At 37.6% G+C, this 25715-nt stretch overlaps 1 protein-coding gene across 1 annotated transcript in view; it reads right to left on the bottom strand.

Moving 5' to 3' along the window:
* CNTNAP2 (contactin associated protein 2) overlaps positions 1 to 25715 on the bottom strand; it is a 2186758-nt gene that overhangs the window by 1093086 nt on the left and 1067957 nt on the right. The window contains exon 5 of the mRNA XM_089687345.1: positions 6042 to 6245. Coding sequence (XP_089543471.1) covers positions 6042 to 6245 — 204 coding nt within the window. The remainder of the gene's footprint in view (positions 1 to 6041; positions 6246 to 25715) is intronic.

The following is a 25715-nucleotide window of genomic DNA, read 5'->3' as shown; positions in this document are numbered from 1 at the left end:
AGTAAACACAATATACTGTCAGTGATTAATAAATACAGAAGTAATATATACTGATCGCTGTCTGTATTCATTGAGAAAAGCAAGGGGACTGGTAAACCATGTTTACCAGCCCCCCCTCCCCCCCGCTCTCAGGAAAGGAAGGGGGGCCCCGCTTTAAAAGCAGACAGCCATCTGTCAGTGGCTGCAGCTGCAGGGAGAGCCGACTAGCAGCTGCAGGGAGCGCGGCGCCCAGACACAGGAGAGGTGGGGGACACTAAGGGGGGGGGGTTGGAGCAGCAGGGGGAATCTGGTCTCTGACATGGGTCACTCTGTGGCTGCCCTGCCACACTGAAAGATGACGGGAGAGGCAGAGGGAAGCTGACAGCTGCAAGGCAGCCACAGAGGTATCAGTGTTTGTGAGGTGGGGATCGGTGCTGGGGGGAGTAATTGGTGCAGGCTAATCAGAGCTATCCTTTTGTTCAGCAGTGTCTTCTGAACATTTCTGCTATAAGTTCATGATCACTGGAGTGACCATGAGCTTATAGCAGAGGAGGAATGCAGGTCCGTACGACGTAAGCACCTGACAAGCAAGAAGCAGTGTTGTAGGTCGACACACCATACGGACCTGGCAGTGAAAGGGTTAAATGAACATTTATATAGCACAAACATAATAGTTAAATTTCTATATTGCAATAGCATTATAGAATGGAAATACAGTCTTATATACTCTTTATACTCAAAGCTCTCAACTATTATAGTCATGAGTCTAATTTCCACAAATAGACTTTATTTTGTCTTGACATAGGATTCTTGTGTTAATTAACAAGGAGGTTATATTCTACATTGCTCTGCGATACAATAACACATAGCAATTGACATTTGCTTTTCCTGTCTAATTTGCAAAGAATCAGTGAAAGCTAACTATAAATTGGTTTCTATGGGTTACTGAACTTTGTACTTTGTTAGTAAATAGTTACCAGTGAATACACAGGCACAGATTTTCAGTGATTGAAAAAGAAAAAATTTGTATAATAAGTTAATGTTTAATGAGTATGTACTATTTCTTTTTTATTTCTTTTTTATTTTCATAACTACCAATGTTTACTCCTAAAAAGATTTTCTTTTATAGCAGAAACAACCATAATCAAAGTAATGATGACCACAGTAAGGTTAAAGGTGATATTTTTTAGGGTAATTAGTGTGGTGAATCTCTAGTAGAACACTTCTTATGAAAAACTACAGTACAGTTTAATGAAAAGCTATACTTTTAGTAAGTTTGGTGTGTATATACAGTTTATGTTAATTAAAAATATCTGTCTGGAAATATTCCACTGTATATATCATTAGTTTTATTATTGTATGCTTTATTACTTAGTGTTTCTCCAGTCAAACTTTTTTTAAGAGTAAGAGATGCTAGAATCTCAGTTTTTCATGGTGAAATTTTCATTGTCAAATTGTGTGGTTGTTACCAGAACAGGAAATAAGAGAAAATCTAATTGGTGTTGCAGCAACAGCTATTCATGAAGGAATTTTCCCTCACTTTGGAGTAATTTCCTGCTGTGTTGTTAGACATATAGGGGTTTATTTACTAAAGCTGGAGAGTCCAAAATCAGACTCCCTTCTGTATAGAAACCAATCAGCTTCCAGGTTTCATTGCCAAAGCTTCATTGAACAAGCTGAGGTTAGAAGCTGATTGGTTTCTATGCAGAAGGGAGTCTGATTTTGGACTCTCCAGCTTTAGTAAATAAACCCCATAAAATCTAACCATTTTAACTATTTCTTACTTTATTCCATGAAGTATAAAGCTGGCCACTTGGTGTACTCTTAATGATAAAATTATTTTATTGACTACATATGAAATGACACAGCTTCAAAAATGCAACGTATTTTGGCTGATACAGCCACGTGCTCCAGAGTTTGTTGTAACCACTTAATTTTAGTTTTTAATTAAACTTTGCCACTTTGAAACCTGGGCTGTAAGAGTATAAATGATACACTTTTAAAATGTGTTGCTGTGAAGGAGGCTGTATAATCCGAAATGCGTTGCAGTTTTTTTAAGCTGTGTCATTTTATATGTAGCCACACCGAGTGGCCAGCATATACTTCATTGACTTCCATTTTGTGGGATGAATCCATCATCCAGAACACTGATCTCCAGTCTTTAAATCTGGAATATAGCAGAAGATCTAGGGTAAAGTTGGTTATTTCTTACTTTATCTAAACTAAACTAAAAAACACACTTTAAAGTGTGACTAAACCCAGGACCCTGCATTCACTATATCTGGTCTCCCACAGTACACAGAACATGGAAGTGCAATTATTTTAGTAAATATAAACAGATAATACCTTTTCTCATCAGCAGTTAGAGCAGTCTTGTGACTTCAGCAGAGCACTGGTTAAAGCTTGTAGGATGAGTTTTCTTTCTGCTCTGGGAGGATGCAAAACCCCTGACCCTCTATCTGGACAGTGCTGATTGGCCCTGTGCTGATCACTATGCACTCTCCCAAGAAAAGAAAAACCTGTCTAGCAATACACACTAAACTGAGCATATGCAGAAGGGCTACAGGTTCAGTCTGTCTTAGAAGATAAGACTTAGATATTTGAACAAGAGGAGGGACATAGAAGAAAGGATCAAATGGCCTTTTCTACACAATGCAGAGGATTGACCCCTTAGGTTCCACAGTGAGCATAACAAGCATGCTTTACTGAATATACAGATTGATTTTACTGTTTTGGGTTTAGTAACACTTTAAAGGATAAGTGCACTAAAGCCGGCCATACATGGATTGAAATTCAACCAGTTTAACAGGGACTGGTGGAATTTCAATTTATATATGGGCAAAGAAGCTGTACAGAATTTGATCTACTACTTTGCTTCTGTACAACTGCCTTGTTGGATTTTTGTTGCTCAATCAGCACCTCCAGCTATAGACGGCAGTGCTGATCAGTGTATCCTGACAGTGGGGAAGTTTCTTCACTGTCAGAATACAATAGTCCAGTGGGGAAGATTTGGGTGAGGTTTTCATTTCGTTAAACCTGCTGGTTGAACGAAGAAAAAAAATTAATTAATGTACGGGCTGCTTAAGTTTCAACTTCCCTGCCCTTGATTCTGGAACTATACATTTTGAAGTTACAGACCAGCACATTCTCTGTGGTAAAGGTAGGGATTGCCATAGAGAACAATGGATGTTCTTGTTCCTCTGCGCATGTACTAAAGAACTGTTATTGGGAGGAAAAAGAGTGAATGACCACACACCTGGTAATTACAGCTCCAGCTACTTTATGTCACATGTGGAAACCAGACAAATGCATGGTACACAGGGAACATGGTTAACTCGTTTCATGCCCCAAATTACATCACCAATCTTGTCTTCAAATATCACCCAAACTGTACTTTCCTCTCCTTGCACGACCTCCTACTCTCTAGCTCCCTTGTCTCCTCCTCCCATGCTTATCTCCAGGACTTCTCCAGAGCTTCCCACATCCTCTGGAACTCTCTACCCCAATTTATCATACTATCGACTACTCTGCTCACTTTTAGGCGATCTCTGAAAACCTATCTCTTCAGGGAAGCCTATCCTGCCCTCAACTAATAATGGAATCTTCTACTCCTCCTATCAGTCCATCCCCCACAGTTACTATCTTTTGTACCACTAGCCTCTCCCTCTTAGATTGTAAGCTCCAAGGAGCAGGGCCCTCCTAACCATCTTATATTGAACTGTATTGTTGCTGTATTGTCTCCCGTTATATTGTAAAGCGCTGAGCAAACTGTTGGGGCTATATAAATCCTGTATAATAATAATAATGTCACACATGATTAAGCATCTGTGATGTGAAGCATGTTAGCCATGTTCCCTGTGTACTGGGCTTTTGCCTGAATTCTACCTGTGAAATAGAGAAATTGGAGCTGTAATTAGAAGGTGTGTGGTCATCCACTCGATTATGGCCTGTACCCCACTTACTTTCAGGGCACTTTCAGTTTGGTCTGACCTGGAGTGCTGCATTTTTCTCCCAAGTAAAGAACTGTGATTGTTCTTTGTGGCAGGTCCCATGTGTCAGACTCCAGCATTCAAATTTAGCCTGCAATACTTTCTAGCTAGGCAATGCAAAAAGTAGAGTATTTCACACACTCTGAAGTATGGACTTGTGTAAAACATTAATTTTTACAGATGCCAGGGGAAAGACATTGAAAGGTTCTGTATCCTACACACTAAAACAAATAATTACTTTATGAGAAAGAAGTACTTAAATTATACCATTAACAAATAGTGTGTAGATGATTCCTTATAGTATATGTGCAAATTTGACAGGTTCTTAATTTTGTAATTTTATTGTGCTTGCAGTATTCTTATGTGGAATAACTGGGAAGGAATTCAATTGGGTATAAGTTCCCTCATTATACTATTTTTAACAAATATTTTCAGGTCTGATAAGCTCCAGAAAGAACATTTTACATGTTTATGTATGAATCTTATTAAAGACTGTTCTGTATAAATCAACATGTAATTTATCTACGGTAGTCTTTTAACATTTAATGACACAACAAACATAACTGATATTGGTGAAATGGAAAGCTTCCCTTTATTACAGCGATAGTGATTTTATTTATATATATATATATATATATATATATATATATATATAAATATTGTAAGTCAATATTAATTCGCACATTAACTGTTCTTGTTTTTCTCATTACAAATCAATCATTTTATCGATAATCCATCCACAAGGAAAAGGTGATTGCAGACAGGAAGAAATATTTTGTTTAAATATATTTCATAATCATTAGACAGCAACAAAAATGTAACTGTAGAAATGAAATTAGAAAAGATCACAATCTAAAAAGTGCACATCCTTGCGGTCTGCATTTTACTCCTGCCATTCATTTGACATTGCATGTTTGCACAAATTTCAGAGATTACCTTTCAAAAGACCATGACTGTCTGAAATTTTTAAGCTTGACTGATCAATTTTTTTTTAAACAACGTGCAAAGGCTGAGGTCAGTTATGACTGTCCATGCATCATATATATGAAAATGCTTGGCCAATTTAATCTAATTCTCCTGTATCTGGAGACATCTATTTTATATATGCTGCTATTTTAAGTTTGCTGCTTAGTAACTGCTGTCTAGTTTATACTCCATGTGGAGAGTCTAATACTGTTTCTAATATAGATCTGTGACATTACTGTTTTCTTTGAGTCTATCCAAGTTTTTTCCTGTGTTGAGCCCTAATGAAGTGGGTGTGGTGTTTCCTCTGAAACGTGTTAGTTGTTTATATATGACTTTTTTTTACCGTCAACTAAAATGATCTTGAACTTTTCAGATCCTGGTTTGGTCTGGCGCTCCTTTCTGTATTTCTATAGTTTCAAAATGCCATGGCTGTGTGAAAATTTTAAGCTTGACCGATCAATTATTTTAAACAATGTACACAGGCTGAGGTCAGTTATGACTGTTCATGCGTCATGTATATGCAAATGTTTGGGCAATTTATTGTAATACATCTGTTTCTGGAACCATGTATATTATGTCTGTGACCAAGTGAAGAGTTCCTGAACATGTGGAAGTCCCTGAACTGTATAAAAGGACTTTTTCTCTCTTAGTCAGTGTCTGAATTTAAACATAACATTTTCTGTCTACAAAATTAAAAAAGGAAAAGCTGTAAGTGAGTGAATATGAATTCTGAGAACAGAAATGGACAATTTGATATCTGATAGTAATACTGACGAATACGAATTACTTGGTAATTACATGACAATGGCAGCATGAAGGTAAAGAAATTGAACCTTTCCATTTGTTTCCTCTTTTACAACAGTTGGTTCTTGTTTAAAATATTAGTAAAGTCACTTTGAATACCAACGCATGCACTCTGAAGTAACGGCATACCCATACCATTCCTTCAGAGTTGTGTGCCATGGCCGAAACGTTCATGCGAATGTGTTGGAGTGACGTCATTGGCAGCTCAGCCATTGAAGCAACCACAGCCTGCAGTCAAGTTTACTACCACTTGGGACAAATTCAGATTTTTTTCCCCCTTAAAAACATGTAATGTGTAGTTACCTAAGTTTAATTTCAGCACCAGCTTTGATTTCACCAGCTCCAAAGTGATATAGTCCCCTTGTTGTCCTTCCCCATGAAAGAGAACACCATCACTTAAAGAACTTTTGAATTTGAGGGAGATGACGTCTTTTTCTGTTGCCATTTTTCTGTCCTTGAACTGATAGGATAACACAGTATTTCCATCAAAATTGATTACATCCGCCCCTAAAGGAATATAAAAATTGTTATTACTACAGAATGCATGAAATAAATACATTGTACTTATTATTTTATAATAATCATATTATTTTATATTAGCAACTGCTCTCAAAATACATGTTTTGACTTTCTTGTACCAATATTTAGCGTCCAATTTATAAAAAGAGTGTATTCTCCTCTTCACAGTCGCAACAAATATGCCACACTGTGCCTTTATTTTACATTTTATTTTTGCTTGAGGTGATTGTAGCCATATTAGTGCACTTGTGACAGAAACAATTCAGTACTGTCCGTGATACTTTTTTTATTTGCACTAACATACAATTTTGAGGACAAGCTTTCGGGGAGTGTCCCCTTCTTCAAGGTCCAAGCAGTACTGTTACAAAGTTTTAGCAGAATGTTAGAAGATATGTGGGGATTGAGAAAAAAAAAAAAAGAAACTCAAGATGCAGGGTGGAGCCTCTGATATCCTATGATGTGTATTCTGGGAACAGTAGAATTAGGTAAATGATGTAGCTAGAATATTATCTATTCCGATACAAAAGGATACAATGTATATTAGCAAAAACAACAGTTCCAGCCTTGTGATAAATGTATACATTGTAGTAGGTAAATCATAGTAGAGCTCAGCTGTATTTTCTTGATTCAGGTAGTAGTTAGGTGCTGCTTCTCTCTATGGCTTGCTGATGTAGAGTTCTCCTGTAAACTGAGTCAGGCTAAGTCATTGCACATAAATGAGAAGAAATTTTTTCAGGATCTAATAGTGAGACCGAGCACACTCCTGGTTAGTGGGGTCATGGGTGTCCATCCATGAATGAGTGTTGGCTTACTAGAATCTATTCCTTCGCATGGATTTACAGTGATCAGGTAAATTCTATTGAACTCCATGGAGATTTACCTAAAACAGTGCCTAAATTTATCTTGAGGATAGAACTGTTGTGTTCACTATTACACGTTGTATCTGTTTGTATCTGAAAATATAACATCCCTCACTTGGGAAAGTGTAGTACCTCATTTACTTTGGTTTACTGTTATTTTTATGTGATAAAAGGGATATAATTAATATTTGAAGGTTGCAGTTGTTCTCTTATATCAGCCATTATATATTTTTCACTCTGAGCTTCATGATTTGTAGTTTTTTCTGCAGACCTACTATCATTTTTCATTTTTGAACAGTCAAGGATTGTCATGTAACAGACTTCCTCCTCCAGCCACTTTTTTCTTTCCAATTCATTATAGTGAATGCAGTACTAATGCAAGCGAAAGGCAAATCACATTTATGAAGCACACTGCAGTGCTTTATAAATGTGCAGGAGGTAAGTTTAATAAAAATGAGAAGTGTTGGGACATACTGATGATTTCTAAATGGGTCCTCAAATGTGAGACTCTGCCCTTCTAGACTATTAGAGAGAATAAAATCCAAGCTATCACATTTAGATCTTCCATACCTTCTTGCCCCCCCCACCCCAAAACTCATGACACTCAAATTGTGCAAATAGCAACTTTAGCTGCAAAGTCTTGGTCTGACCCTTCCTCTTCTGGGTTCCACAGATCAATGCTGGTTAGCTGCTTTTGAAAAACTGAAAGTCAGAGGAGCCTTACAGATGAATGCAGGCATATTTTCTTGTTTGTACTGTATGTTCCTTTGCTCATTGTTTAGCAAGTTTACTGGGATCACTTTCAAGTAAATACTGTTTTTTTTTAACTAGAGCTACCAGGTCCATTTCACCTTCTGATGTCATTACATGGGGGTTTCATCTTCTTTGTGGAATTTGTTTGAGTACTTTACATAATTTTATAAAGTTAAGAATCCCGCAGAAAGAACAAGATGTTTCTTCCCACTGTAGGGTGCAGAGGAAAAAGTTATTGGAAAATCCTATTCCCAGGACAGATAAGTACCGTAGGTAGTTGGTGATTCAATCCACTAGCAAATACAAGTTCATTAATTAGCAGTGGGCACCACATTTTAGCAAGAAACTTGGAACTCAAGGCTTAGTACATATAGGATATTATTTTTCTATTATGTTTTTGGATCTCTAGGGGGCTCTAAGGATCCCAGATTCTCTAACAAAACACAAAGCATGCATATTATGCATGTCCGATAACAAACAGCAGAGGTCTTTATTGAACCTTGGGCATATGTTTGTCCCTGGCTCAATTACATAGGATATTCTTTTTATAGTAATCATTGATTTCCAATTAATTTGCATCACCTCTCATCTCTATTTATGATTAGAAAAGTAATCAACACTGCTCATGTCCACGAATCCTGCTGCTACACACATACTTGATATGCTCCTTAGGGATTTCTTACTAACCAGAATAAAAGCTGTGAGCACCATATGAAATTTTATGCACCATTGCTTTTATTTATGCATTTCAAAACCAATCAAACATCCCAGCAGGTTGGAGCACAAGCATTTGCAGTGTATCAATGTATCAACATACCAAATACACATTATATACACGGACTCTAACAAATGTTCATAGACAGTACAACTTGTATTTAACAAGTACTTTAAATACAAGAACATGATATACTGCAGATACTGGATTTCAGGTGATGGCTGCAAAAAAAGAGGGGCAGTTAAAGTTTATTTATATATATATATATATATATATATATATATATACAGTATATGTATATTGTACTTTGAACGGGCAGCAGCTAAAGGACAAGAGACGTACACGTACGTCGCTGGTGTTGTACCAATAAAGGGGGGTGCACAACCTTCCCCCTCATGTCTGCTGTGTTTAACAGACACAGTGGAATGCAGATCCCAGTGAACAGGACCCGGTGGTCATGTGATCATTATGCGATCACATGCTCACAATGACAACAAAGTTGGGGCCAATCACAGCACCCTGTGCCATGTGGCCAGCTGGATCCAATCACAGATCACTGTATTTTGAACTGTCATGAACTTAACCCATTCATGACAGTTCAAAGCAAATATTGCTTTGCAGGAGCAGTAATATTTATTGCTCCTGCAATGAAAAGTGCAAAAAAAAAAAAAAAAAAATCCCTGATCACCCCCTCAGAGTAGTACAATGTTACTATGGTAACATTGTAGTACTCTGATGAAAGTATTTAAAAAAAAAAAAAGAAGAAAAAAAGAAAAATAATGTCTGAAAAAATAAATGAAAGAAATTTTTTTCTAATTTTTTTTAACTACTTGCTGCCAGCCCAACCAACCAACCGCCCACAATGTGCGGGTGAGCAGCAGCTCTGGGCAAAGAATCATACCCTTACGTTGCTTTCTATTTCCGTGTGTGTGTGCACATGCGTGTGCCCCCCCCCTGCTGGGAGAATAGAGAGAACACATCAATGAGTAAAAGCATTACATTTTACACACACACGTTAGATTAGCACATTTGACCATTTGATTGCCCTTATTAACCCTTTGATCACCCTGTCATCCAGCCAGCGCCATTAGTACAGTGTCAGGCCTGTTTGCTGTCAGCACTACTGCTTAGCTGCTCCGCTGTTTTTCATTGAAGATTTGTATCAATTGATTGTGGGCTAAAGCATAACAATACGCACAACAACACATTGCTGCCCAACCAAATTCACCTCTAGCCAGACATTTTGCATGAAAACGTATCACGGTTTCTGATTTTAAAACTTTTTTTGGGCCTAACTCTCAACATGGGTATTACAAAAAATAATGAATTGTGATTATATTAGTCCACAGACCCGATTCATCATATGCCCATGTTCTCTGCTGTTTTATATATGCCCAACAAGGACCAGAAATGTATTGGCATGGCACTGGACTTTGAGTGGGTATACTAGGATGATGGCTGCAGTTACAGGCATCATCCTGGTATCGTTTTTTCAGCTAGCAGTCCACTTTCATTTAACAATGCTAGAGGCTAATTAGCTGCTGAATCGCTTTTAGAAGCAGCGGGAAGGGATGCCCCACCCCCACTGCCTTCCATGGTTTCCTTGGGCTCTCCCATACCACTGGGGAACCCGATAAAGCAGTTGGCAGTTCTGCTGGTTGACCAAAGAGCTGAGTGGAGAATGCCTCCAAGCAACCGATCTTGGTGTGATCAAATGCTTTAAGAACAGAGGAGAGATCTAGAGTTTAATAGACCCCAGATTTCTCATAAAAGAGTACTTAGCTATACACCAGAGGGATCACTAGAATCAGGCACCAAACCCTGAAGTGCCAAGACAGTAGAAACAATCACAAATGACCAAATTTTGAAAAGCAGACACCTCAAGGTATTTTTAACAGGAATGGTGGGTTTTTTGAAGATTTTTTTGTGCCACAATTTTTTGGAAAATTCAGAAAGAAAATTAATTATTTTACACAAAGTTGTCAATTAATTAGATATTCCTAACACACAGTATATTCATACTTAGAATTACCCCCCGAACACTTTCTGTTGCTCCTGCTGAGCCTGAGGATACCACATATGTGAGACCTTTTCATAGTCCAAGGGGCACATTTAGATTTGTAAGGGACTATATATTAAATTTTTAGGAGCCCTGGAACAGCAAGACAGTGGAAACTCACACAAAGTGACCATATTTTGGAGAGTAAATGTAGCTCTGAATGCATCTGCTTGTAGATATGTAGTCCATCTCAAGGTGAACTGAAAAAGGTTGGCTATGTTCCCAAACAAAAGGGGGCATGGTGAATGAACGTAATGACGCTTAGAACAGAAAGTCTGAAAATAGCAGAAAAAGGTTGTATCTGAGAGATGAAATGAAGTGAGAGATAGAAGATACATTCTACTTATGTTCACAAGCAAATAGGAATTATTTTATTTCAAAAAAGTTTGAGCTTCGTGTAATTTTTGCTTGAGTTTAAACAATACCATGCTGCTTTACAGAGTACATATTCACTATTCACAATATTTACAGTCCACTAAGGATGAGCAAATTTGTAATTTTTCATCTGTCCAATATTTTGGCGAAATTTGTAAGATTTTAGCAAATGCTGTCATTTTAGCTAAATGAATTAAATGCATTAGTGTAAATAGGAAAAATACATTTAGGATAGTTTTATGTTGTTTTTAAAACTGAAATGGGCTTTAAATTTTTTCCTGAGGGTCACAGGAGCTCCTTTTAACTATTATTAGACCATTTCTTGTACCACAAAATAGCCCTTTTTTAACCACATTATATTATATTTTTTCACAATAAGAACTGAGAGTTTCCACTGCAGAGACATTGTGCTGAAAGCAAAATTGGTAATTTTTTCAAAATCACTCCACCTATCTCTTTTGAGAACAGTTGGCCTAATTTTACGACTGATAGTTACACACTATTTTCAGTAGATAGTTAACGTAAAAATAAAAAAAAAAACATTGACTAAAAAAAACATAACTGCAAGATACAAATGCAGTAGTGAGGCTAACATAACAGTTTATATTACATATTATACATTAATTACTACATTTCTAATGTTAAAAAGTGCAAAAAGAGCACCTATGCAAGATGGTTCAATTCCAACAGTATTAACATAGCACAAAGCAAATCCTAGTAGAAGCTACAGTAGAAAAAAACAGAACTGAAACAGTTACATTTATTCAATTTCAAGTTGCACTATTAATCTCATGTTAATAAATAGAAACGTATATTTCATGTTAAGTCACAGAAGCACTTTCACCTATCTGTAACCACTGATCTCCATTAAAACTGTCCTTATATATTATTTTCTTAAGATTTGCTGTGCTTAATGTCAGTTTATCTCTTTCTCTCAATCTTTACACATCTATACATTGCTAATGTTATCTCTGATGTATCTATGTCCAGCTCATTCACCCTTCCCTTTTGATTCATTTCTTTTCCACCCTATTAATCTGCCCCTGTCTTTTCTTCTAGCTCATAGCTCTCTTTGCAGTCCTATTGTGTAGACTGAACCATGCTGCATAAGCATAAAGTTCGATGTAGCTACAGCTTTTATACCATTATGTTGAAAAGCGTTTAATTTTCAGTTTTGTTCAGGAGAATGGGAAAAATAAAGAAAAATTGTTTTTAAAATTTACCATAGCTCACCAGTCCTTAGAATTGGTAGCTGCATGTGTTTTCTTTTTTACATATTTGTTTTCTTTATTTTCATCTGGTAATCCTGAAAATAAGATACTTCCTGTCGCTGGGTGACTACTCTCACTAACTCTAATCTACCTATGGAAGGGGCCATAGTTGTCACCTAGGCTAGACTTCAAACATGTTTTCTTCTCTTGATCCTCATTAAATGGGAGTGAAAAGATTAGTAGTTTATAGAAGGAAGATAACCTTTTTTTTAGTTCAGCAACACTGCATTTTTGGCAGAATCGACAGATATTTTCTGTACTTGAAGAAAATGCTGAAGCCTGAAAAAAAGAACTAATGTAGATGTTACATCTAAGGACTGGTAAGCTGAAATATATACATATTTTGGATTGAGTAATCATTTAGGTAATAAGGACTTTAGGTTTATTAACTTATTGGTATTTAACAATACAATTTTATCCTGGCATTTTAATTGTAAGCCTACAGAGGAACTCCATTCACCTTCCTGTATAGTTTTTGTTATCCCCCTTTGATATCATTTGTATTCTGCTGAATAACACATTTGCAATAAAATCAAAACAGACCTTGACTAAAGTTTAAAAAATGTTAATATTTTGTGATACTTGTCACATAACTGCCTGTTTAATTGGACATATGAGAGAAGGACTATATTTTTTATACTTATCTGACTTAAAAAATAGAGTCCAATAATTCTGCCTCAATATGACCACACTCTTAACCACTTCAGTCCCCAGGCCTTTATCTCCTTAAACCCCCTAAAGCCCTTTGACTGCCAAGGCAATTTTAATTCTGGCAATGTCTCTGTTCTGAACATGATACTTTTTAGCATTTTGTAGTCTGCCCTAAAGTATAATACTCTTTTTGTGACAGATAGGGATTTAATTTGGTAGCAAATCTGAATGCATACATTTTTATTTTCTTTGTTTTCTCCTGGAAAATAATTATTATTATTATTATACAGGATTTATATAGCACCAACAGTTTGCTCAGCGCTTTACAATATAACGGGAGACAATACATTTACAATACAGTTCAATACAAGAGGAATAGGAGGGCCCTGCTCCTTGCAGCTTACAATCTAAGAGATGTTATGAAAAATGAACTTATCCCTTAAGGGCTAGAGGAGAAATTTGGGGTCTCAACCCCAGATCCCTCCATAAAAAGCACCTGTCACTGCCTATTGCTGTTACAGGTGAGGCTTACACTCTTTGTCACAGCAATAAACGCAATAAAAATTAACGTGACAGTGTAAACAAACAAAAAATTTAAAGTTTCCCCTTCCACCTGTGCAAAGGCAAATGCATGCGTCGGTCAAACACGCAAACAAATCGTCCCACACGAGAGGTATCGCTGTGAACGATAGATCACAGGAAGTAATTCTAGCATTAGACCTCCTCTGTAAATCTTAAGTGGTAACCTGGTAAAGACGTTTAAAGCTTTGCGAGAATGTAACATTTACATTCTCGCCTTTGCACCGGCAGATGCAATCTTAAAGCTTGACGCTTTTGGTATCCATTTCTCGAGCGTAACACCATCTTTTATATTTTACGAAGAAATTGGGTTATGTATTGTGTATTATGTATTGTTTATCTTGCAACAAAAAATAAAATTTAAAAAAAAAATAGTTTTTCACCAAAAATCTAAACTGATGTGCAAATAACATGTGACATGAATTGAAAAACCCACCCATTTATTCTCTTTGCTCAAGAAAAAAAAATATTCTATGTATATCTATGTATATATGTATATAGCAAAAGATTAGAAAATAAGTATTTCCTGTACAATTTCTCAATGAAACATTTACGTAATTTTGCACCACCCAGGGGCGGACTGACCATTTGGAAACTCTGGCACTGCCCGAGAGCCCAGGTCAGTAGGGGGCCCATGAGATGCCCCTGATACCTTTTTCATAGGCTTTTTTGAGTTTGGGCAAGGACACAGGGGCCCCATGATCACCTCTTGCCCGGGGGCCCAATGAGTTGTCAGTCCGCCCCTGGCCCCACCATATATTTATCACAAAATAACAATAAAATGATATCACATTAGTGCAACTTTTATGTAATGTAGTAGAATGGTAAAGGTCAAAGGTGACATGTGTTTTATTTTATGGGAGCTTTATTCCCCTTTGTATGCAACATTGCACCGACAAATTGTTAGCCTAACCTTAGGATAGGAATAAATCAGGTTGACGAGGGCACAAATTACCATGATGGTGAAATCACTAAAAACTCAAATGACATTGCGTTCACTTACATGAGCATTTGATGCTTGCACAGTGAATGCAAATATAATTCAGATAATTCCTATGATCAAGTGGGGAAGAGCTGCTGGTGATCTGATGACAGGTAGGGGAATATTCAATATTCAGCAGCAGAGATAAAAACCATACAGATTCACAGAATATAACACAAGATATGAGGCGAGCACAGATAATACGGTAGCCACTAGCACAAAAGGCAAGGTAACAAACCCACAGTAATCAATTCAAATGTAAGTGCAGCGCTAAAGCATAAGTGACAAAAGTAATGATTAAGTGCTTATGTGAATAGAAGTGTTCATACAATATTCCAGTGAAATAAATCAAATAAAACATCTCAGATCACATAGAATCATAAGGTCATAAAAAAACTCTAAAATTCTGAATGTAAATAGTGGATACTCCGTGGCACTGCAGGTCACAGAAGTGCCAAGTGATATATGTGTGCTTATTTAGCAAATAATGGTGATTATACATAGTCCATGGCACTACAGGTCACAGCAATGCCTGGTGTTCGTGGAACTACAAGGTGCAGCAATACCAGCTGGGATGCTCAAGAGTGCTCATGATCCAACATAGGAATCCACCACCTTAAATCCTTATGGGGGGACATAGGAAGCCATAAATAGGGACCGGACTTCTCCAGGGTCAGGGTTATGCAAAACCAGCAAAGGATCCTCCTAGGGGGAGAAGCTCACCACAGGAGCCAAAGGTATGGCAATATAGTGTAGTATTTATTGTAAATAGTTAAAAACCTCAGCTGTCCCTTTTTTTGGCATATTATATACTCTTTACAAAATGTACTATTTTAATACTAAAACTGTTATTCTGCAAAAACAAAAGTATCTAACCTCTACATTACTGCATTTGTTATTTTTAAAAGCCAATGTTAAGGAACAACAGGGTCAAAAAAGGACTGATTTAGCCAATAATTTTCTGTGTTTAGATCTTTGTAGTGCATGTAATGGAGGCTGTGTCAGTGACATGTCCAATGCCTACATATAACTAAAAGATGTCCCTCTCTATCATTTCAGAAAGTTGAGTATGTGCTTGCAGTGTAGAAGCAAAAATGATTGTGAGCTGGTCTGGCAAACTACTGATCATTAGTGGGGACTGAGAACTGTCTTTGGCAACGCGCTGTCTGTGGTGGATGCGTGCAGCGAGAGTGCTCTCAGCACAGAAAAATTGGCCACCATTGACGCATACAGTATATGCAGAATGTGGGTATTAAAGCCCAACATTTTGATGTCGCACATATACATTACATGCACAGGAACAGGTAAAGTCAAAAGGCAAATCTTTCAGGGTAATGTTTAGACACAATTGACATTTGAAAATGTTCAATATAAGATTAAAAATCTTTACTTTTTGAGCCCCGTTCTACTATAATTTATATGATTTATAGGTAATTTACATATCTGAGGCTCTGTGAAGATATGTAAGCAATTAAATGTATATTTTAATCATATACAAAAAGTATCTCTTTGATAGTTCATACCCACAGAAGGTTTTCTCTCCACCTCAAGTTTCCTCACTTTCAGACTTGGTGACAATGGTCCCAGGACAAATAGGGTGAATCCTCTGAGGTTCTAACCCCTCCCTACTCTAACAAAAACAAAAAAGCGTCTTGGCTGTAGACATGCTTTAAGAAGAAGGATAATCGTGGGTATCCTGATAAAAGTATGTGTAGGATGTCATGAACATTAATAACATTAACCTAGTTAAATAAGGCAGTTCTTTAATAAATTGTGAGATATATACCTGCTTATTTGGTCTGAAACATCACATTTATTTAAAACTCCAATAAAAAATATGTTCTAACTGTATTCTTTTCTGTAAATCATAAATTAGGTCAGACTATAAATCGGTCATACTTTAATTATGTGTAAAGCAGTATATAAGACACCACAGTGCCAAGTGGATCTGTATTAGCAGTAAAGCTTACAACCAGTCCAAATTTTTAACTGCATGAAACAAAACAACTATCTGCAATATATAAAGAAAGACATGCAAAACAGACCTCAGCAAAATATAATTAGAATACTTTATATGCTTCCTTTCCTATATAGTTTTTCATCTGTGTTTGAATAAAAAGTGCATGATGCAATAAAATTAGCTCGGTAAATACAAAACGTTAATTTTATCAACCTACCAGCTCAAGAGATCATGTTCTTAGTAGGCATAGTTGTTATGGATTGTTGAATACCACAACTGTAGTACTTTATTTGCTGAGGTCTATAATGTTTACAAACTTTAAGGTATTATCTTACAATGATTATTTAAAGAGATCCTGTCCTTTTAACGGTCATTTAAACAATAAATCTTCCCACAAAATTATATGGCAATTTAACATATTTTATGCTTCCTTTGTGTAGATGTTAAAAAGCCCTGAGACTGCAGCTGGGCTCTGGGTACTGGACCTAGTGAAGTTGTTTTCTTTTTCTAGTCTTGTTTTCTGTCCAGCCTGTTATCACTAAGGCACTATATTCTATCCAATTGTCTGTTCTTATCGTCTTTTAATATTTTTTGGCCTAAGGATTCTGGTATTCTCACTCACACAGGTACAGAAGTTTTATAATGAGGTCAACTTTGGGGGCATATGAGTACCAGTAAAATAATACTTTTTTTTGGAAAAGAAGCTTACGCATGAGTTGTCCAAGAGTACCACAATAAGTGGCCAGAAGGTTTTCTGAGTAAGAACAATCTATTAATTTATTAGAAACATATGTGTACCAGTTAAGTGATAGTTTTGTCTTACTAAGGTTAATCCATTAACTTTCCATTGCGGATCTCTTCATCCACCAGTACAAAGGCTACAGTATTAGGAGACTCATTTCTGCTAAGAAGCCTCTGTGAGTCAAACTGCCACAGGTAATTTTCTCTATCAATTGCTACTCACATCAGGATAAGTTTCTACCCTACCATTGGAATCCAGAATTACCTCCCGTATTTAAATAGACTTCCATTTCTAAGGGCCAGGCAGGCTTCACAGGTAGATTACCTTGACTAGATAGTCCCATTTTTAAATGCTTTGCTTGGTGTCAGTTCTGCCACTTTCCATTTTGTGTCTGTGTTATCTCTGTAGACCTAATTCTGGTTTACCTGCACTAGCTCTTGAGCTCTGACTTGATTCTGAATTAATTAGTTTTGATTTGTGAATGTCCCTCCATGTTGTTGTCATTCTCCCCAGTTTAACCCGAGGTGTTCCATACCCCCATTCCCGAGCTAGTTATTTCAATTATGTTTTATTTTTTAAAGAATAATTCTTACTCTAAATAAGGATTCAGAAAATAAATTGAGCAATAAAGGTATATTGCACTTTGAATAGTTTGCAAACATTCCAACCCACAGGTGTCTTTTTCCCTCTAGTCCAGCCTTTCTCAACTTTTTTTAATGGAGGAACAACCCCATAATAATATATGTCTCCCACATACTCTATAAAGCCTATTTAATTTCAGTAGCCATCTTAAAATTAAACAAGCAACATTAATGGCCAGAAAAGAATCTTTCTTATGGCGCCAGTCCCTTTCATGAGTGGCTAGTGAGAGAAGTCCCCATATATTATTAATTAGTAGGATGATGACCCCTTACATTGTTGTTAATGGGAAGACAAACCCCCAAAGAGACAGCTAAAAAGATTATTGATATCAGTGGTTATTGAAACACAGAAAGTATTTATTATTAAAAAAAAAAACCATGGCAACCTCTGGAGAAACCCAGGTACACAGGTATCAAACCAAAATCAAATGCAAAGGGAAACTAAAGCTGTCACTCTCCCTAGTTACTATCCACAATGTGAACTCAGTTAATTGATAAACTGCCAACGAACATCTTAACCTCAAAGAACTGAAAGAACTCTAGCCATAAATTCAAATGATATTACCAATTGAGGGAAGATATATACTCTACATTGCATCCAATGAATCTGTATGGCTTGTAACACAATAAACGACTTGTATATATAGTAACATTTTTGACATAATAACCATAATTAGGAAGCTTATTCTGTAATCGCAGAAACTTAACAGTCAAAGGCAATAATTACTGTATTATGCTTACAAATAAAATTAAAAGTCCTTATTCAACCCAGATGGATAGAGGGGAGCTAGTTGCTAATCTACTTCATCTCCTGTTTCTTAAGGGATAATATCCAATCCCGTCCTCTTCAGTTACTTGGAATATAATAAAGCACCATAAAGATTGTTCTCAGAATGCCTGCACCCAACAACATTTTTAGATACTGTTAAAGATGGCTGTTTCCTTAAAACTGAGTCTCCATATTTTGTGATCTGATCTTTTACTTTTTAGACAATCTCCTGTTAATAGGGCACACTTGGACATACAAGAGAATTGACACATATAGTGTTGTGTAGTAATGTAATTAATGCCAGTTGTCAGATGCACAAACCTTTCTCCTTTCATCATCAGGGAACATTACACACACATCAAACATGGGTAAGCGCATTTGGAACCCATGAAGGACTGTCTGGTATCCACAACTAGAATCCTGAAATATGATCTCACGAGCCAGTTCCTAAAACTCAGATTCCATTGGAAATCTTGCATGAAAACTATTTACATTTACGAAAAATACTTCCTGCTATGTAGATGATATTGGGATGCAAAAGGCTATCCCCTTGTGTTTTCTGCCTCCAACAAATTATGTGGGTGCTGCCTCTCTTGGAATTTGGGAAACATTTCTTGTAAGCATAATTCTTTCTCCCGCACCTTTCTGGTAACTCAATCAGAGCACATATGCACCTCACCTTTTTGGCTCCTATATAAAGTTTAAAACTAAAAAGAGATCACAAAAAATTGCACCATATGAACAAAAAAAGTTTGTTGAATGTTCATCTGTTTTACTGATGCTTTGACAAAACTAGAAAGCTCTTTGAATGTACTGCTCTTGAAATAATATGTTATAATCAATATCAAAGTTTTGGTGTACTTTTTTTGCGTGTGAAGCACTAGATACTTTAAAATGTTTAGGTATTTTTCAGGTAAGCTAACCATACCTCAACAAAATGACAGGTGGTTGCATTATTTACCCTGCGTTCTGTTTTAAACTACCTGAAGTATTTCTCTCTTTTCATCTCAGATAGGAAACATATGCTGCAGTTTATTTTACTATACAACACAGCACTCTCTATAGTGATGCCTGGCACAGACATTGAAAATTACAGTACAGTACACTAAAGAAAATCTCTAACATTGACACCAATAAACATGAAAAGAAACATCCATGTGTTAAAGGATATTCTTTCTTTAACCACTTAAAAGGACATCTAAAGGCTTCTTTGGGACAGTATATACAAGTTACAAATGCAGCTGCAATGTGAACAAGCCTCAAGTAGAAACAAGCCCTGTGTGATACAAATCCTCCGTTATTTGTGCTTCCCAGACCATGTAGCTAACAGTAGGAGGGGTTCAGCAGAACAGGCAATGGTGTGAATTGAAAAAACAGTGGACAGGGTTAGGTGTGGCCAGCAGCTTATTCGCTAGCGTGGAAGTACTACACGCAGTAGTAAGTGGCAAGTGTGTCCTATTACTGATAAGCGGCACATATGTCACAGGCCAGTCCAGAGACCGCTAATCAAGATGAAGTTACTTGTGAATGGAGGTTTGTCTACAGAAGACTTCAAGCACAGTACGGTGATGAGACCCTCAGCCGCAGTAAGACAATTGAATGGTGTAAACATTTTAAGGATGGCCTTACATCCACCAGTGACTATCCCAGCCATGGTGGTTCCTAGCCCACAGCAGTCATTCCTGTGAACATTCAGTGTAAGGAATGGCTGATTCTGGATAATTGATGTATAACCTGTTGTGAAATTGCATAAGAAACTAATCTTTCTGTGGGAACAGTGAACACAATCATTCACGAATATTTGCATTAGTTAGTGCACACTGGGTACCAAGACAATGAATATTACAGTCATTTTCTAAGTGATGTGCATACAAGCCTGTGGAAAAATCTGCCTTGTTTGATTGGTAAGGCTCCATTGACACTAGGCATTTCAAATCTTGGGCAGAATTGCTGTTATTCTGACCACAATTTAAAAACACCGTGAAAGTGTGAAAATGTGCATTCGCATGTTCAGGTGCCATTCATTTCAGTGGCACCTGGAAATATGGGGTGTTTTTGTTGCGATCGGGGGAACATTTTTCTGTGCGACAAACGCACAACAATTGCACAAGCAAAAATATGGGTTGCCCAAATACGGTTGTGGAACAACCTGCGATTTTGTGTGTGCTATCGCGGCACGCTTGTCACACGGAAATATGCACCTCGGTTACAGCAAAGATACCTCGTGTTTTCAGGTGCCATTGAAATTAATTGCACCTGAACAATCGAATGTACGGTTTCACATTTTCACAGCGCATTTTCAAGTTGTGGGCAGAATTGCAGCAATTCCACCCCCACTTTGAAATGCCCTAGTGTGAATGGAGGCTTAGGGTGTCCTGTTTCTCCAGGACAACGCAAAAGCTCAGATTGCTCACAGCACTACGTACAGATTACAGCAACTCAGCTGGGAGGTATTGTCACATCCCCCTTACAGCCCAGACCTCGCTTCAAGTGAATTCCACTTGTTTAGATCCCTAAAGAGTTCCTCTGAGGTCAGCATTTCAGGACTAATGATGCAGAAGTGAAGCAGGCTGTCATAAGATGGTTCAAGCGCACTGACAATACTTTCTCTGCCGAAGCTTTCCAAAAATTCGGTAAATGCTGGGATAAGTGTATAAATGTAGCAGGGGAGTATGTCCAAAAAATAATGCAGTTTCCACTTCTTGAAATTTGTTCTTGTATTTTATAAACTTATCCCAGTCCTAGTTTGACTTGAACACCTCACATACATCCTGGCCATTAGCCAAGGCTAAAAGTTAAGATATTGTCAAACGAAGAGCATGGGGAGCTGAGAACTGCAATAGACATATAGTATACCAATACAAAAGAAAAATGTGCAAAATACCATCAAGTAGGGAGAGGGTCTTCCTTTTAATTCAACAACATGGATGACATGGTAAAGACAATTAAAAAAAACATTTTCCCAAGGAAGGGAAATAAGAAAAGAATTAACCATTACTTGATTGATGGTTTGCTCATGGTTCTTTGAGTTGTGGTGTACAGAGGTTTTGCATGGTTGCGCCACCAGGTGGCACTGGTCGGTTCTTATCTCCACAGCTTCAACAGACCTGTTGCCATGGATGTTCAGCTGGGCATCTCTATTGATGAAGAAATGTGGGACATGGTGCTATCTATATTGTTTGTGTTTCCACAATGTTGATAATTTTTTAAAGTTGGACCCATGTATGTCCCCCAGTTTACCAGGGGGCAGCCTTATTCGGTTGAAATTGGACTATTACAGGCAGTGCTGCAACTTGAAACCTTAATATAGAAGATATGTGGTATTGGTCAGTTATATTAAATATAAACGGTGCTTATCCCAACTTATAAAATCAGAGTAGTCATACATTTAGAAGGACCGGGAATTTACAAGCACTAAAGTTACAACAAAAAAGATATATAAAAACACAATTTTATTTGTCCAATTTTAAAAACAGAAAAAAGTACATTATACATAGATGGCGATGGTTTGGCTGCACATCACCAACAGGAGAAACACCAACGTGTTTCAATTCATTGAATTTTTTGTTTTTCTTCAGGGGGAAACAGTAGAGTGCAGCAAAAACAGTATCGCCATACATGTACAAAAAATTAGAAGATCCTTGCTGGTTAATTCCCGGCCTCATATAGGCAAGAAGACCCTCAAGTGATCCAAGTGCGTAAATATAAGCGTTCCTCTGTCAAACATCAGAGTATAGGGCCTACAGTATGTCTACAAACATCTCCCCTCTAACTTGTGCCAGAATGTGAGAGCCCCAGAGCACCACAGCCAGGACATGCACTTCCCACCACAGCTAGGACATTTATATACCATATACCATTGTTGATCCTATTGCTTGCATTTATTTCAGATGGGTTTGGGTGAGATAAAATCGCCCTCCAGAAGTCTGCATCATTTCTTCCTCCTTTTTCCCAGAACCCCAACCTTCCTCCTCATAATCCTTCACTGCTTCCTGCTGCCTCTGTCTCATAGAGATAGAAGCAGTAGGCAAGGTTCCTGCTGGTCTTAGGTCAGCAGGAAGAACCTCTTCATTCTGCTGCTTCTGGATAACCAGTGCCTGGTCTATCAGGCCACAGAGTGTCTGGTCCAGGAGGAGTAAGAGAGGGATTATATCACTAATCCCTGCTTAATCAAGTCTCACCTATCTAGCTGCCTCTTTAAAAAAACTCCATGCTGAATACATCCTGAACGATAAATCACTGATGTGGTGAAAAGAACCCCAGTTCCCCAGAGCCTTACCTCTTGATATCACACAAATGATCATTGAGGACCCACTACAGCATATGAAATGTTGATGTGTGGATTTACTAAAGATAAGGAAGTTAGCAGTCAGCTTCTGTTTGTAGAGCTTTTGTGCCAGGCAAATATTGGCGGATTCTGAGCATTTTAAGTCGCCAAAAACTGTTCGGGTCTGATTCAAGACCTCCTAGATATCAAGAAACCTAACCAGAAACTGCTACTAGGTATGTGTGTGAACGTTTCCTGTTAAGGCAGCTTGCAGGTTAGTGCTATTGACACAAACAACCTTGCTTGGCACAAGATGGCTTGGGGTCAGTCACATTTTAACTTGACCATGCAGAGCTGCCAAAATCCTGGGTCACCAACTTACTCAGTATTCCCAATCCTGCATCCTTCCCAGGCACAGTGTGTGATGAAGACTATATAGCATCCCTGACAATGCATTGCATGTGTGTTCATGTGGACCCTACCTTGGCATAGGTATGATTTGGGGAGATATTTTTCCTCTGCTCTAGCAGATGTGGATTAGACACCTATTTGGTCAAGGATGCTGATGGAGAAGATGAGCTTGAAGACTAATGACAAGGTTTAAGCGTTTTCTTTATCCTACTGATTGTGGCCTTTTTTCCCACTTTCCAAATACCCTGAACCCCTTCCTTTCTTGTCACTGAAGGCCACAGTTGTTTTGGTGGATGCAGCAAGCACTTGGCAGTAGTCTTCTGTTCCCTGCCTAATGTTCCCTCTCTCTATTGTCCTGGCTCTCTCTTCATCATTCTTAAAATCTGAAGGAAGAACTTTTTGTGCTTGACCATAATCATCTGCAGCAGGTGACTCATCTTGTAATGAAATAATTCCACCATATCCTCATTGTCAGTTTGTGGGGTTATGGTAGGATTAGCAGAAGAGGAGGGCACATTCATACTAGCTGCAGACAGCTAGTTGTTCTGTATCTGGGAGGTGGAAGAAAAACAAGGCTTTTCCATCCCCTCAACTACCTCTTCCTCGTGCTCTGGTTGCATAGCATGGGGAAAGTGCTGACCACTGCTTTCTGGTACAGAACCTGTTGATCCTCTACTACCTCCAAAAGCAGAAGCCCTGCCTCTCCCTTTAGACTGGTCCAACATTTTGAATAGAGGAGATTGCCTAACTTGAATAGCAGTTATGGTAATAGGGGGTAAAAATATGTGGTGAAAAAATATGTTGTGCTTTGATGCACAATTCTTTATCACAAGTATTAAGTGACATGCTGCAAAAAAGGCAATTTTTCTCTGTGTCAGCATCATATATACACTGATGATAAAAAATCTCTAATAAAAATAAAAAATTGCAAGTGTGTGTGTATGTAAGGGGGGGGGGGGTGAAAACAGCTAAATAACTACAGTTGTTGTGGACACACAAAAAGGTAGTCATAAAAAAACTGTTGGGTCTCTGAACTGTAAACATGGGGGGGGCAATTAACTCTCTGTGTATACAAATTGTCCATTATTTCCTAAACTACTCTGCCAGGGTCTGGCACATAACAATGCCCCTATTGTTGGCCCTTCTAAGCCATCTGGCCAAAGTTCAAAGGCCAGAAAATGTGCTTAGTGTACTGGGTCCATCTCAAACCCATGTTTGAGCCAAATCCTGAACCTGAAGCTCCACACTCACCAATACACTCACCAGCCACTTTACTAGGTACACCTATTCAATTGCTTGGTAACACAAATTGGCTAATCATTCTATCACATGTTGAAGACGACTTGCTGAAGTTCGAACCAAGCATCAGAATAATAAAGAAAGGGGATTTAAGCGACTTTGAACATAGCATGGTTGTTGGTGCAAGATGGGTTGGTCTGAGTATTTAAAAAACTGTTGATCTCCTGGGATTTTCATACACAACCATCTCTAGGGTTTACATGAATTGTCCATTAGAATGGTCCAAAAACCAGAATATATCCAGTGAGCGGCAGTTATGAGGACAAAAATGCCTTTTTGAGGTCAGAGGATAATGGGCAGACTCGTTGCTGCTACATTCAGATGGTAGGGCCAGAATTTGGAGTAAACAACATGAAAGCATGGATCCATCAAGCCTTGTATCAATGGTTCAGGCTGGTGGTGGTGGCGTAATGGTGTGGGGGATATTTTCTTGGCACTAGTAAGGTGTACCTAATAAAGTGGCCTGTGAGTGTATGTCCCAATGAACACATCAGCTTTTCTGAACTGAATTTGCATGTATTGCATGTGTGCCAAATATCCATTGCAAGCATCTTACTAATTAGTGTCCACAAAATCCCAGTTAATATCTAAAGTTTACACTGATGAGTTGCTCGATCAGATTTTTTTTTCTGTGTGCATTGCAGTGTAGTATCAAAAGGGGGGGTAATTGTCTCAATTTGAAAGAAGAACTTTGACTTTGAGGTTTACTGCTCTGCAAAGTACATCAAAATCACACTTATGTTGTATCCTTGTAGTCAGACAATTTTGATGTTGGTAGTTTAAGATAAAAAGAGGCTGCATTCATTAAAAATCAAGTGGTTTTGAAAAAAAAAATTCTCAAATTGTTTGTTTATAGTATTGCCATCTCTCCCCTAATTAAAAGCTCTAAAAATACATGCTTCCACCACATTAAATCTATATACTAAAAAAGATGTATAACCTATTAGGGTATAGTTATATAAAAAGTTTAAAAATGTGAAACCAACACATTTCCAAAAAACACAAAGATTTCTTTAAGGGCCAATTCAAATTTTACCATTCTTGTGCATTTTGTTAACACATACATGTGTGCATTGTGTCACACATTAATGTGCTTTGTGTAAAATCAAACAATTAATTTAAAA

This window comes from Staurois parvus, unplaced genomic scaffold (genome assembly GCF_062004578.1).
Source record: "Staurois parvus isolate SC_StPar_1 unplaced genomic scaffold, SC_StPar_1.0 ptg000020l, whole genome shotgun sequence".
In the NCBI taxonomy this organism is placed as follows: Eukaryota; Metazoa; Chordata; class Amphibia; order Anura; family Ranidae; genus Staurois; species Staurois parvus.
The sequence above is the reverse complement of the archived record's forward strand: the minus strand, read 5'-3'. Positions and strand labels throughout refer to the sequence as shown.